The following is a 13,081-nucleotide window of genomic DNA, read 5'->3' as shown; positions in this document are numbered from 1 at the left end:
CAACAACTATTTCACATTCTCCATGGGTTCATGTGTGTTTATTTTCAGGATGACAGCACTAACCACGCAGACCATCAGGATCCTATCTCCCTTGCCGTGGAGATGGCAGCTGTCAATCACAGCATCTTGGCCCTGTCTCGCCCAGGGGGCGTGGCCAGCGATATCAAAACAGAGGCGCTGGACGACGACTGAGGAGGGTCTGCTGAATGGAGCTCTGTGTGTGTGTGTGTGTGTGTGTGTGTGTGTGTGTGTGTGTGTGTGCGCGCGCGCGTGTGTGTGGAGAAATGGATGCGTGCTATTTTGTTTCCAGAGCAGAGGTCGACTCTTGTGATGACTCCATGCTGCTCAGACGTGGGTCACTCTCTTCCTCTGCATCCTCTCATTACACTGTATCTGAAAATGGCCATCTAGTCCAGGTTCTATTCCTCAGCCTGGGACTGTGTTTAAAAAACAAAAACAAAACAAAACCACAAAGGTCCTCATGTTTTCTGGAATCTTCCACAGTGTGGGGCCGCCACCTCCAGCCCTTCCTTTAACCTGACCCCAACCTTTACCTCATTCCGCTCCAGGAGTGTCGTGCTTTTTGCGTTTCGTCCCTCATCGGTGCTTCCTGGAAGTGGCGTTGTTTTTTCCACTGACGTGCAGGAGCTTTATGCGGACATTCGACGTCGGTGTGTGTGAGTATGTGTGTGTGAAGCTTTGTAGGTGGAAAGCAAGAGTGTGTGTGCTGCAGAGCCCCGTGGCTGTGTACCAGACTTCTGCATTGAGTGACAGCTCTGTGTATTTAGGCGCTTGAACACTTTTATTCCCTCCTAAAATTGGCTTGTTTTTTTTTTATTATTATTTTTACATTTTTTAATTTTGGAATTGATTTTAGTTCACGGTTCAAACAGCAATCAGGTTATTAAATGTTTTTTTTTGTTTGTTTGTTTTTTTTGTGATGGGGAGAGGTGAACTGATATATAAATGAGCAAAAGTGAAACTAATAAGATGTGGTTTTTATAAATGCCAAAGGATGGAAACTTGGAGTCCCTTGGACTATAAAGCGATGGTCAGCTGAAAGCCTCGAAACACAAAATTACCATATTGTCTGGAATATAAGGTGTATGATTTTCATTAGAACCCTTAAATAACCTTACACCAGAGGGTTTCCCATTACAGAGAGGGTTCCTAGTAGAACACTAGGAATATTTTTGCATTAATGTTGACATTTTAATTTATTTGATTTTTAAAAAAAATTCTAACAGAATTCAGCACTGTTCTGTTACATCCATGAAACTAGGAGACGTTACAAAGCTCTGTGTAAATTGCGTTTTAAGAAATACATCACTGAAAAGGGGAACCATGCATCAGACCAGAAAATACAGTAATGGTGTTTTCTGATTTTATTTCTTAAATGTCCAGCTTCACCCAAAGTGGATTGGAGTAAATCCTTTCTTGGTTTTAGTATTTATTTTCTTGTTCTATGTTCATATCTGGAGATTTCTAAGTAATAAGCTAAATCTCAGTCATGGCCTAAACACTTGTAAGTTCTTGTGCAATGACAGCAGTAGAGCTGAAATTAGAGAGAGAGAGAGAGAGAGAGAGAGAGAGAGAGAGAGAGACTGAGTGCTCTTATCTTAACCCTAAACCTCATAATCTGGCCAGTGCATCATCATTTCTTGATGCTGTTTGATTTCGTAATGGTTTTGCAGTGTACAGAAAAGCTAATATGTTTCTGTTCTGCCACTTCAGGACTTCTGCTGTAGGCATGTGCCGATAATCTTTTAGACAGTTGGAGAAAACTCTTAATCGCGATGTTTTAAACTTTTATCAGCTGCGTTCCATTGGTGAGCTAGGTAGCATTTTTGTTTTTAATAACAGCAGTCTTCTTGAAGTGTGTGTGTGTGTGTGTGTGTGTGAGAGAGAGAGAGACCTTCTCTCTGAAGGAAGTCCCATCATTCTGTTCTCATCCTGTTTCTATATTCTTTTTGCCCTCATTGACTTTCCCTTGGACTCTTGGACTTTTTTTAAAAAGCCATTCCATTACTGTACTAGCTCAAGTGAAGTTTATTAGAAGACCTCTCGAAGGCATGAGGGATTTTAGTCAACATGGATCTAGACTTCAGAAGCAGAATCTGCTGAGAATCATTTCACAGTTGTGGACAAAGCTTGTATGCCAGAGCAAATACAATACATCGAATTAAGTGATGTGATTTTATAAAAATCAAACATTTGTGTGTCAGTAATCTGGTATGCAAATGAACCAAGCATAATGTTTCATGAACGGTTGTGCTTACTTCCAAAGGCGAGTGTTTCCTAGTTTAAACTTCACTCATCATCGTTCCCGTCTTCGGCAGGCGGCTTGTATTAGCAATGCTCCGATCCTACTTTTACTATTTCTAAACGATACTCATCTAGGACCTCTTGGGTACCTGATACTAACAGCCTTACAGTAACCGAGCGACTCTGTGCAAGCTTCGTTCCGCAAAACCTCACAGGCACGACAGCGGTGTGTGTAAAAACGTTTCTGTTGTAAAGTTTATGTCCCGTGTTCGCATTTCCAATTCCGATCCAGTGTTTCAGGGCAGTATTGAAATCAATACTGATACTCCGTATCGGATCGTTAGATCACTAGCAGGCTATCACGTATATATCCGTATCGGCACATGCCTGGTCTGCTGTTGACTAACGCAGGCTCGGTACACTTTCCAATATGTAGCTATTTTACTCAATAAAAAATAAAATAAAAAATCTAAAATATAAACTTTGTTATATTCAATATGATTTTATGATTTGTCTTCTCTTTCCCAGTGTAAAAAAGCTGAGTGATATTTATGAAATGCAGAATTAACTAATCAAGGGTTCTTTTGTTTATTTTTATTTCAGTAGTTTTTTTTTTTTTTTTTTAAAGGAGCAGTCTTTCTGTGTGTCAAATATTTTCAAGCATATTTTGAAACAGAAAACAGAGCACCCCCTATCAAAAGTAAAAGCAGTTCTTGAAGCCGCACGAGCAGTCGGTAACGGAAAACTGAAGCGGTGTTATTGATGCTGTTGGGGAAAAAAATATTTCAAATTTATTCTCTTGGCATGTTAACTGAGCAGTTGATGCTCAGGATTCGGAAACTGGCTCTCTTGCAGTCCTGCGATTTGAGCTTGCACCCTTCTGGTTATTAGCATGTAGCCTTTTTTCACTGAGCGCACAGTGTTTTTTGTTATTGAAATGTTTTCCCAGAAGCAGATAAATCATACACGCTTCACTCTAAATGCATTCTACAAAATCCTAGCTCGCATGGTATTACTCCTCACTTTTAGAGCTTCAACAAATAACCTAAATCAGGGTTTAGAAGCAGGAAAGTTAGCATTGATTGACAACGTAGAAAGCTAAGTGCTGTAGAATATAATTTTGCTAATATACTTTTTAATCAAATAATGGTTGCATACTCTCTTCAATCTTCTTATTTTATTTTATTTGAATTGGCGAGATTCAAAAACAGTAGCGATTTATGCTCCCTGGTTAGACACCAGTGTTTTTAATGTCACCAAATTCTTATAGTGCTTAGCTTAGTATTAGCTTTCTGTAGCTAGCAAGATACTCCTTTAACATTAACACGTATTTTTGTTATAAGGCTAGCTCCACAGCAATGATTTAAAAACTTTAAAACGGAGTTTAGCTGACGATGGCTTTCCAGTTGTTCTTTAGCTAGCTAGATACATACGTTATATGATGACTTGCATAATAATTTAAAGCTAGCATTAGTCTTTTTCTTCATTATCTTATCTAGCTGGACATCAACGTTTCAGCATCATCCAAGATCTTAAATAAATACTTGGCCAATGTTGACTAGAGCACGGAGTAATTTGCTCAGGTAGCTAGCTTTGTTTTGGTTGCGTATCTGACCAAATCAGTCAGAATTTCTGCTCTAGGAAAACAGTTCAATAACTAAAAGCTACCACTTATAGTGTATTTTTTTATTTATTTAGTTATCCCCCCCATGGCGTACTGCAGTGTAACTCTAACATACACTGTGTTTATGCTGAAAAACAGCACGAGTACTTGTGATGTTGCAGCTTTTAAACACACACAAACACTGTGCCAAACTGTTATCACCTTGACTGGGCTTTATAAGCCATACGTTATGGAAAACATAGTTCTCAGCTGCAACACACACTAGTATTATATGTCAATATTTAGCTTAAATCCTGAGTCCTTAAGGGTAAGCACTCAATAATAAAAAAAAGAAAAGAAAAAAAGGGGGTGCTTTGTATTCCAGTCTTCAGGGTTCACATTCATCTGTCCATAAACATCTCCTCTGCGTATAGTTTATATCGACAGTTCAATAACAATGTATCGTAAAGAATACACTATAATAATAAAACTATAAATAAATGTATTGATTTTAAGTAAGTTGGATCTCAATCATTCTGTCCCATTTAAGACTTTAGTGCCTTTTTTGGACAGTAGACTGTTCTGTAATTAAACTGTAGTATATATTAGCGTTTTTTGTACAGTTTCTTTGTTTAAGATGACTTTTTTTAAAACTTGTGTTTATTTTAGTATTGTATCTACTAGAGAATAAAGGTATATTGATGAACACCAATCTCAGCTCCATTAATCTCTTCAGTATGTGTCCGGGTGTATGTTTGGTAATTCGATATACTGTGTGTGTGTTAATTTGTAGGCAGAGAACTTAATTCAACACTGTGATGGTTACTTCAACACCAATAATCCAATCCTTAAAAAGAAACCTGAACGCTGTAGGTCTTCATGCTAATCAACATTGTGGTAACCATGTGGGTGTCTATTTGAAACGCCGTTTTGAACCTCTGTGCTTACGAGCTACACCGTGGAGAAGAAACAAAATATGGACCACCATTAATCATTGCTTAGCAACGATCTAGCCTTAGTGATGTATTTACCTCAACCAGCAAACTGTATAGTTCTAGATTTAATGTGCAGTACTTTGTGTGAATACACAGGTAGGGTGCTGTAGGTGTAATATTTGTGTGTTATATGTTCACTTGACACTAAAGTCACAATACTAGTGTTGATTCAATCTTGTAATAGTAATTAATGCAACCCTGTAAGTGTTAAGCACTAGAATAGTTAATTCCATAATACTATAGCTTTTCATCTGGCCACTCCTAGTGCCTAGTTGTTTCTATTTCCACTATTCGTGGAAATAGTTTTGTCTGGTTTTATCCTCTTTATCAAAACAAGGTACTGTGTTGTAAAACTCTCCTTTCCAGTTCACACCCACTAGCTCTGTCTATTACATGAGAACCACCACCTGAAAGAGGAGGAATCAGCGCTACACAGTGTGAGGATACAGCTGGCTGTGTACAGAAGAAGGTAGTTAGTGCTCACCTCCAAAGATGTCTAGCATTGAAGAGAGTATTAGAGAATAATATTAGGGGCAAATGTACTCAGGATTCAAACTCACAATGTTTAAACACTTTTCTCTTATGCCACTTCGGAGCTCTTGTAACCTGATTCTAACACCACACTGCACCTGGAATGAACATTTACATAAGATGTAAATACAATCAACAACGGAGTGGAATAAGGAGAAGTGGAGTTACTGAAACCCCAAAGCGCTCTGTCCGGACAACTTCCTTTAAGTTTCTCACCACAAGAAACCGCTTTCCCACTGACACTGAAGACTCCCAGAAAACGTCATATCAATGATTACACACATCTTTTAATATGCATTTATGTAGAATGTTCTCTATACAAGTCCCTGTGTAAATTGTTACTATAGAAACGATAACGTATTAGAATGAGTGTGTTAATATAAACCTACGTCATCATATTTTATATATAATCAATCCAATAGTGTCCAGAGCTGCTTTCTTTTTTTTAATAGTATACTGTGATTTTTACATTGCTTTCCACCTTGATTAATCCGTCCTTGGTTGTAGACAGAGTCCACAGTAATAACAGCACATCACAGATTACATACACAATCTGAAAGCAGTTTTCTATGTTTAATTGTATCATCAGTTATTTTGACTTTACACTTTATTTGCACTTTTGATTCAATCAGTTTACAGTGTGTAATACAAACAACAGTGTGTGCTCGTACAGTTGTGTTCAAAAAAAAAAAAAAAAATTAGCAATACATCAGTAACGTGATGAACGTTATTATTAGTAGTAGTGATAGTTCTCCATTCCAAATCATTTGCTTGTAGATTGGGCACTACTCATTCATTTAAAGGGGCATGCTCAAAATAATAGCAGTGTGGAGTTTAATTAGAGAATTTATTCATTCATTCAGTGAAAAAACAGATGTCATTAATTGTCCTTTATTAAGGAAGAAGGGAAGCAAATGTTTCGCACATTGCTATAAAAATATATCTCCTTCTGAATTGCTAAGTAAAACGGGCTGTGAGGAACAAAGTAATTTGATTCAAAAGTTGATTGGAGAGGGGGAAACGTATAGAGAAATGCAGCAAATTATAGGATGCTCAGCTAAAATGATCTCAAATGCATTAAAATGGCGAAGAAAACCAGCAGCTACTGTTAAAATGGATCGAAGAATAGTCAGAATGGCAAAGATTCAGCCAATCATCATCTCCAGAAAGATCAAAGACGATCTAGAATGACCTGTAAATACTGATACAGACAGAAGACGTTTGATCGAAGCTAAGCTATTAGCACGAAGCTGCTGTAAAGCACCATTGTTGAAGAAAGAAAAAAAAAAACGGATGTGCAGAATCGGTTCAAATTTGTCAAGGAACAAATCGGTTGGCCCAAAGAGAAATGGCGTAACATTCTGTGGACTGATAATAGTTAATAGTTCTTTTGTGGTCTAGCGGTCAGGCGACCCCGGGTACTGAATTCGAGCCACAGTACACTGTGAAAACAGTGAAGCACGTTGGTGCAAAAAACATAGCATGGGGATGTTTTACATACTATGGTATTGGGCCTGTTTATCGTATACCAGGGATTACAGATCAGTTTGAATACCTCAACATACTTTTGATTATGTTGCTCTATGCCGAAGAGGAACTGCCCCTGAAATGGGTGTTTCAACAAGACAACGACCCCAAACACACGAGTAAGCAAGCAATATCTTCGTTCCAGACAAGAAGGTTTGAGGTAATAGAGTGGCCAGCTCAATCCCCTGACCTCAACCCCATTGAAAACTTGTGAGGTGACATTAAAAATGCAGTTACTGAAGCAAAACCCAAAAATTCACAGGAACCGTGGAATGTATTTTGTTTATCTTGGGCTGAAATACCCGTCTCTATGTGCCAGAAGTTGGTTGACAAAGACAGTGGTAATGCAACTAAATATTAGCTCAGTAAATGAAAGTGAAGTTAAATCTCAACACTGTCAAGACTTGCTCATTTTTTTTAACAGATTAATATTCCTTTTCTTTGCTGCCTGTAATGATTAGGAATTGAATGTGTAATGTTTCCTCTACCGTTTGAAATATGGAAATGAAAAGCTATTAAAAAATACTTGCACTTTATTCACTTTTATTAACGCACTGCTATTTCTTTGAACACAACTGTATGTGACATAATACTTCAAACACTATGATAAAACACCATTATTTTTAAAAGCATGTCCCCCAAGACTAATTCACATGAAGTAGCTGTCACACCCAGCGGTCTTATAAAATATATATATTTTTAACCATTAATAAAAACACACACACTCAAAAGCTTAGCAAACCTCAACCCTAATTTTTTTTTTAAAGAAATGTACACCCCTGTGCATATTTACCATTTAAATTCACACAGAAGCAGAAGCTGTCTCCAGAAGCAGACCGTTCTGAGGCGTGTCATTTTGACTAATTAAATCTCACAATGTTTCTGGCCATGAAATTTTCCTAAAGGTAAATAAAATGATGTTAAGGCACTTACAACAGATAAAACTCGTACATAAATACTGATCAGTACAGTGGATTATAAAACATCCTACAACTGTGTGTCATTAGGAACAAGCCAGAAGGCTGATGTTTGATCTGTAACACTGGGCCTGGGCAAGTCACAACTTGCTAAGTAATTCTTGCCCATGGTGAAAGTGTCGCTCTTAGCTTTTTCATAAATTCTGTGAAAATGCAAAGGAACTCCAAACGTTCATGAAAGACAAAAGAAGTGTTTTGGTTTTTGTTCGACTCGCAAACTCTCTATCGAGTTTTCTATTTTAAGCCGAACAGAAGATAGAGATGGTGTATTCTTTTTTGTTCAGGTCTTTTCAGGGCAGAGAGGAAATACAGCGTTCCTTCAGCGTGGAATTCTTCCATGACAGGATGATGTTTTGTTCCTCTCCCCAAAGACGGACAGGAACTGTAGCTTTTGCTAAACTTTTTGAAAAGCGTTGCTTCTCATGAAGCTCACTGAACACAGCTTTTCATTACGTTTTTTTGTTTAAGGAACAGAGGAAGTGGTTTCCTTTTCATTAAGATGACAAATTGATGCTTTTGCTTTTGTCCTTGAGGCGTTGCAGCACAAAGATGAACTGGTTGTTAAGCTCTTTGTCAGTGGGAGTGACTAGTAACTTAGTAATGTTAATTTTTAATGTGTCAGGTCATCCAGGACGCAGCGTTTCTGAGCTTTCCATTCAAGTGTTCCAGGACTTCCTGTTCTCTCCTCGGCGTGCTCCTGCACCGTCGCCTTTCGCCATGGTGGTCAGGGCTGCTAAGTTTGGGTTCGACCCCGACAGGTTCTGCGAGCTCCGTTTCTGTCTCCGTCGTTTAGCCGTTCCTGAAGCTCGAGCCACTCGGTCCGGCCTCACTAGAACCCCATACCCTGGGTTACAGTGGAAGTAGTGACGCCCTCCAACTGAACCATCGTTCTTACCTGCAGTGAAAACGGACTCGTTAACAGATGTACAGTATGGACCAAACATGTGGGTCCTGTTTTTATTTAACCGACTTTCTTCACTTCAAGATTCATCACAGGATGAAGCTCTGAATGATTTTTATAAGGTTTTGCATAAAAGTAGTTGCAATAACAACACAGAGGAAGTTTTAGGGTTAATGCAGATTTTCTAAAGTGAGATTCAAGCATTTTTTTAAAAAAAACATTGGGCACTACATTTAGGATAACTGTGTACAATATTCCATTAACCTTCAAGCTTAACAGTGCTGATCAGCAGCTCTGGAAAGGTGGAAATGTGGACTCGCAAACACACAACTTTGTAATCTGACAACAGTGTACACACACACACACACACACACACACACACAGAGTACCTGCTGGCATATCGAGCTCCACTCCGACCCAGATTCCATCTGCGAAGTCCGTTGGTCCGACGTAGCGCACTGTGCCATTTTTGTTGCTGCCTACAGTGACGTATTCATCCTCCTTCAACCAGTCTGGCAGAGCTCCTTCCTCACAGCCTTCCTCTGAGTCAGACAGGATCTCCAGCTTCTCCAGACGATCCACACCTTCTTTATCCAACTCTTCCTCTGCCTCCTGAAGGATGCCTTTAAATGATTTCAGGCCTGAAGCCTTCACCTTCCTTATTCTGAACGGGTTTGATGTGGGTGGCTGGATAGGAAGAGCTTGTTCTTGTTTGACTAATAGTGCTGGTGAAGGTTTGGGAACAGGAAGTGGGTCTGAAGTCCTTGTTTTGGATGAGGAGTGTGTTGCTTTGGGATGGACGTCAGGATCAGGAGATGAGGGTGGGGATGGTTGGGTTATAGTGAGTGGGACAAGTTCTTTTGGTTCAACAGAGGGCTCTATTTCAACTAAATTCTCAGAAAGAGGGGATCTTTCTGAAAGCGGATCGAATCTTTCATCAGAGTCGTCAGTTTTCTTTTTATTATCTGGAGGTGTAGCATTTTCTTGGCTTTCATCTTCTGGCCTCGGATGTTCAGCTATTTTCCCTGGTTCAAACTGCACTTCTTTATCATCAACATCTTCCACTGGTTCCATTTTGTGTGAGGGTTTGAGAGCTTCCTGTGTTTCTGACTCTGAAGTGGGAACTAAATTCAGGTCTATATTTGAGACTAGAGTGTCTGATAGAGTCGCAGTAGAGATGCTGGTGGAGATGTAGCCACTAGACTCATCGCTAATTGGGCTGTGAGCCAAGTCTTCGCTGTCTGACTGAACCAGAGGTGAAACCTCTACAAACTCAGGTGGGTTCTGTGTCTGGCTTTTTGTGACTCTGGTCTGCAAAGAGAACATGTGATGCAGAGAAGATCATCATGGATGGCTTTGAAAGGAAAAAAAACACTAAAGCACACAGGAAACAAGTATTGCAAAGAATAAAACATATCAGGATGGACTGATATAAGAAAATAATTGATTATTTTCCAATAACAGCATGTACCGTCAATAGTGACCACAACGATTTTCCAATGATTAAATGTTTTAATTAAAGAATAACATCATACTTTATCAGTTTATAGTTACAAAATTGAATTGATTATTTTCCTAAAACAGAGTGCCCCATTGTGTTTTATTCCTTACTTACTGACAATTTATGAAAATTCTCAAAGCATGGTTGCTAAATTACCAGACGATCGATACCACATGTTGTGTTAATGAATATTTTGTTACCTGGGCATCAGGTGTGTTCTCTGTAACAATGTCTGAAGCTGCAGTGATTTGTGAAACAGGTGAAGTATCCACAGTATCCACAGTGAAAGATGAAGCTTCGGGTACTGATGTCACTGTATTTTGTTGCGGCACTGGTGTGGAATTTACAGATTCCTAAAAAAAGCCAAGAGTACAGCTGACCTCATGACTTACAGTTTAAAAATACAGTGCAAACATTTCTGAAATGAATCAGCATACCAGTTTAGGAGCACTGAGGTTTTCTTGAGGAGTTGCACACTGAATTACTATGAGAGGAACATTCTGTAAAAGATTTAGGAAGAAGAGTTTTCAATCCAGCATTATCTCGTCATCCAACATTATTGCACCATAATGCAGAAGAAAGACACTTAGCCACTCTGAGGAAAGCGAATAACTTGGCTAACTGTCTTTAACTCAAGTTTTTTTATTTTATTTACTGTTGCATAGCAACATAAAAGCTATACGTGTTTGAGTATAGTGAAGAAAAATGACAGCAGCAAGAAAAGTAAGGAGAGTTGATACACCTCTGGTTAGCAGTCAAGGCTGTGAGGTATTTATGTAATGCATGCTGGGTATTGTAGTGGTAGTGCTTAGACGAGCAAACACTCAACAGCAATACACAAATTCTGACAAAACATTGATCCTAACCAATATCAATGTTTTTTACTAAAAATTACAGTTGAGGTCATAAGTTTACATTCGCCTTAAATGTTAATAATAGTTGTTTAATGAGCATAAAAATTGCATTGTGTTGTTTATTTAGTTCTGCCCCGAGTAAGCTATTTCACATAACACATGTTTACATATAGTCCGCAAGACACAATAATAACCGAATTTACACAAATGAACCAGTTTACACACCCTTGATTATTAACACTGTGTGTCGTTACCTGGATGATCAACAACTGTGGTTATGTTTTGTGAGAGTTGTTCATGAGTCCCTTGTTTGTCCTGAGCAGTTAAACTGCCCACTGTTCTTCAGAAAAATCATCCAGGTCCTGCACATTCTTTGCTTTTCCAGCATTTTCTGCATATTTAACCCCTTTCCAACAGAGACTATATGATGTTCAGATCCATCTTTTCACACTGAGGACGACTGAGGGACTCGTACACGACTATTACAGAAGGTGCAAACATTCACTGATTCTCAAGAAGGCAACACGCTACATTAAGAGCCAGGGGAGTGTAACCTTTTGAACAGGATGATCGGCGTAAATTGTTATTTTGTTTAGCGATCTTATTTTTACTTACTTCATTTAGTACCGCCCTTCAGAAGCTTCATAAGATATTTACATGTTTCCCAGAAGACAAAATAATAACAGTTTACACCGATCATCCTGTTAAGAATTTTTTTTTTTTTTTTTGCAATTTTCATGATGAACATTATAAACGTTTTACAGATCCTGCAGGGCGAATGTAAACTTCTGACCTCAACTGTATGTGTATGCCGAGGTGTACTCTGCAGCTCATCAAAATTTGACCTGAATATTACTTGCTAGGAACCAGCTAGAAATAGTGATGTGATGGTGCTGAGGTTCATCGTCATCATAATAATAAAATGATAAAAGCTTAGTCAAGTTACTGCAATAATTTTTTTTTTTTACATCTGTATATATCTGATACAAACAAGGTGAAAGAAACACAATGATTCCATACCTGTGACTGTGAGAGAGGAGGGATGGTCATGTCTTTCTTCTCCTCTCTTTTAGGGAACAGGGATTTGAGCATCTTGGGCACTGGAGTCACTAGAGCTTTAACTGGGGAGAAATAAGTGGCGGCCATGCCTGAAAGTCCTGGAGTAGATGAATGTGTGGATACAGATAAAGGCAGAGCAGTTTTAGGCAAATAAACAGAAGACCAAACTTTGGAGAGATATAATAACATTACTTGCACTACAGAGTATAAATGAAATGATGAATGGAAAAGAAAGGTGACAGGCTATGAAGTGAACCGTTAGCTGTAAATGTGGCCATGTTTCACAGGACATTAGGACTGCGCAATATACAGTATTGTTTGTTAAACATTATTACAGCATTGGCCTTATGTTGAGATCACTAATCCAAGCAGAAAACTCCAAACAATACTCACTATCAGCACACGAGCGAGTAAAATCTGACACATCCAATAAGATGGAAGAGACAAGTGTGATAAAACAGTGTCCGTTTCATTGTGTGCTTATGGTGTCCTGAAGTATCCGTGCCTTTCAGACTACCTCTTTGTAGGTAATTAGTAATTACAGAATTGGTATAATGCTAGTAATATAGTCAAGTCAATATAGTCAGTACAGGGTGATCGATGTAATATCAAAACATAGCATTTTGCTCATACTGTGTAGCCCGAAATTAGAATATAGTTTGTTTGCATTACCTGACTCTGGGTTTTGGGGCAGTTCAGAATGAGATGATGTATCCTGGTGTCTCTCCCAAGCAGCCTAGATATTTAGAGAAGAGCAAAAATATCGATATATAATAAAATGATGAACAGAATTGAAATATTTGCGTTATACAAACTCGATTTAGGAAGCAATAAGACCAAACAAGGAATAAAACTGCCTGGTATATTG

At 38.6% G+C, this 13,081-nt stretch overlaps 2 protein-coding genes across 10 annotated transcripts in view; one reads left to right on the top strand and one right to left on the bottom strand.

Annotated features, from left to right (window-relative positions):
* The window catches only part of hmbox1b (homeobox containing 1 b), a 32,557-nt gene extending 27,983 nt beyond the window's left edge, over window positions 1-4,574 (top strand). For all 9 annotated transcript variants that reach the window (XM_053614460.1, XM_053614458.1, XM_053614456.1 and 6 more), the window contains one exon: window positions 49-4,574. In XM_053614460.1, the coding sequence (XP_053470435.1) occupies window positions 49-192 (144 nt within the window). In that variant the 3' untranslated portion in view covers window positions 193-4,574. The remainder of the gene's footprint in view (window positions 1-48) is intronic.
* A 1,379-nt stretch (window positions 4,575-5,953) lies between these two features.
* Window positions 5,954-13,081, bottom strand: part of kif13bb (kinesin family member 13Bb) — a 51,981-nt gene continuing 44,853 nt past the window's right edge. The window contains exons 37-42 of the mRNA XM_053614454.1: window positions 12,886-12,949; window positions 12,175-12,311; window positions 10,738-10,800; window positions 10,501-10,653; window positions 9,189-10,110; window positions 5,954-8,793 (exon numbers count right to left, since the gene is read on the bottom strand). Coding sequence (XP_053470429.1) covers window positions 8,555-8,793; window positions 9,189-10,110; window positions 10,501-10,653; window positions 10,738-10,800; window positions 12,175-12,311; window positions 12,886-12,949 — 1,578 coding nt within the window. The 3' untranslated portion in view covers window positions 5,954-8,554. The remainder of the gene's footprint in view (window positions 8,794-9,188; window positions 10,111-10,500; window positions 10,654-10,737; window positions 10,801-12,174; window positions 12,312-12,885; window positions 12,950-13,081) is intronic.

This window comes from Ictalurus furcatus, chromosome 25 (genome assembly GCF_023375685.1).
Source record: "Ictalurus furcatus strain D&B chromosome 25, Billie_1.0, whole genome shotgun sequence".
Lineage (NCBI taxonomy): Eukaryota > Metazoa > Chordata > Actinopteri > Siluriformes > Ictaluridae > Ictalurus > Ictalurus furcatus.
Note: the sequence above shows the minus strand (reverse complement) of the source record. Positions and strands in the feature narration are given on the sequence as shown.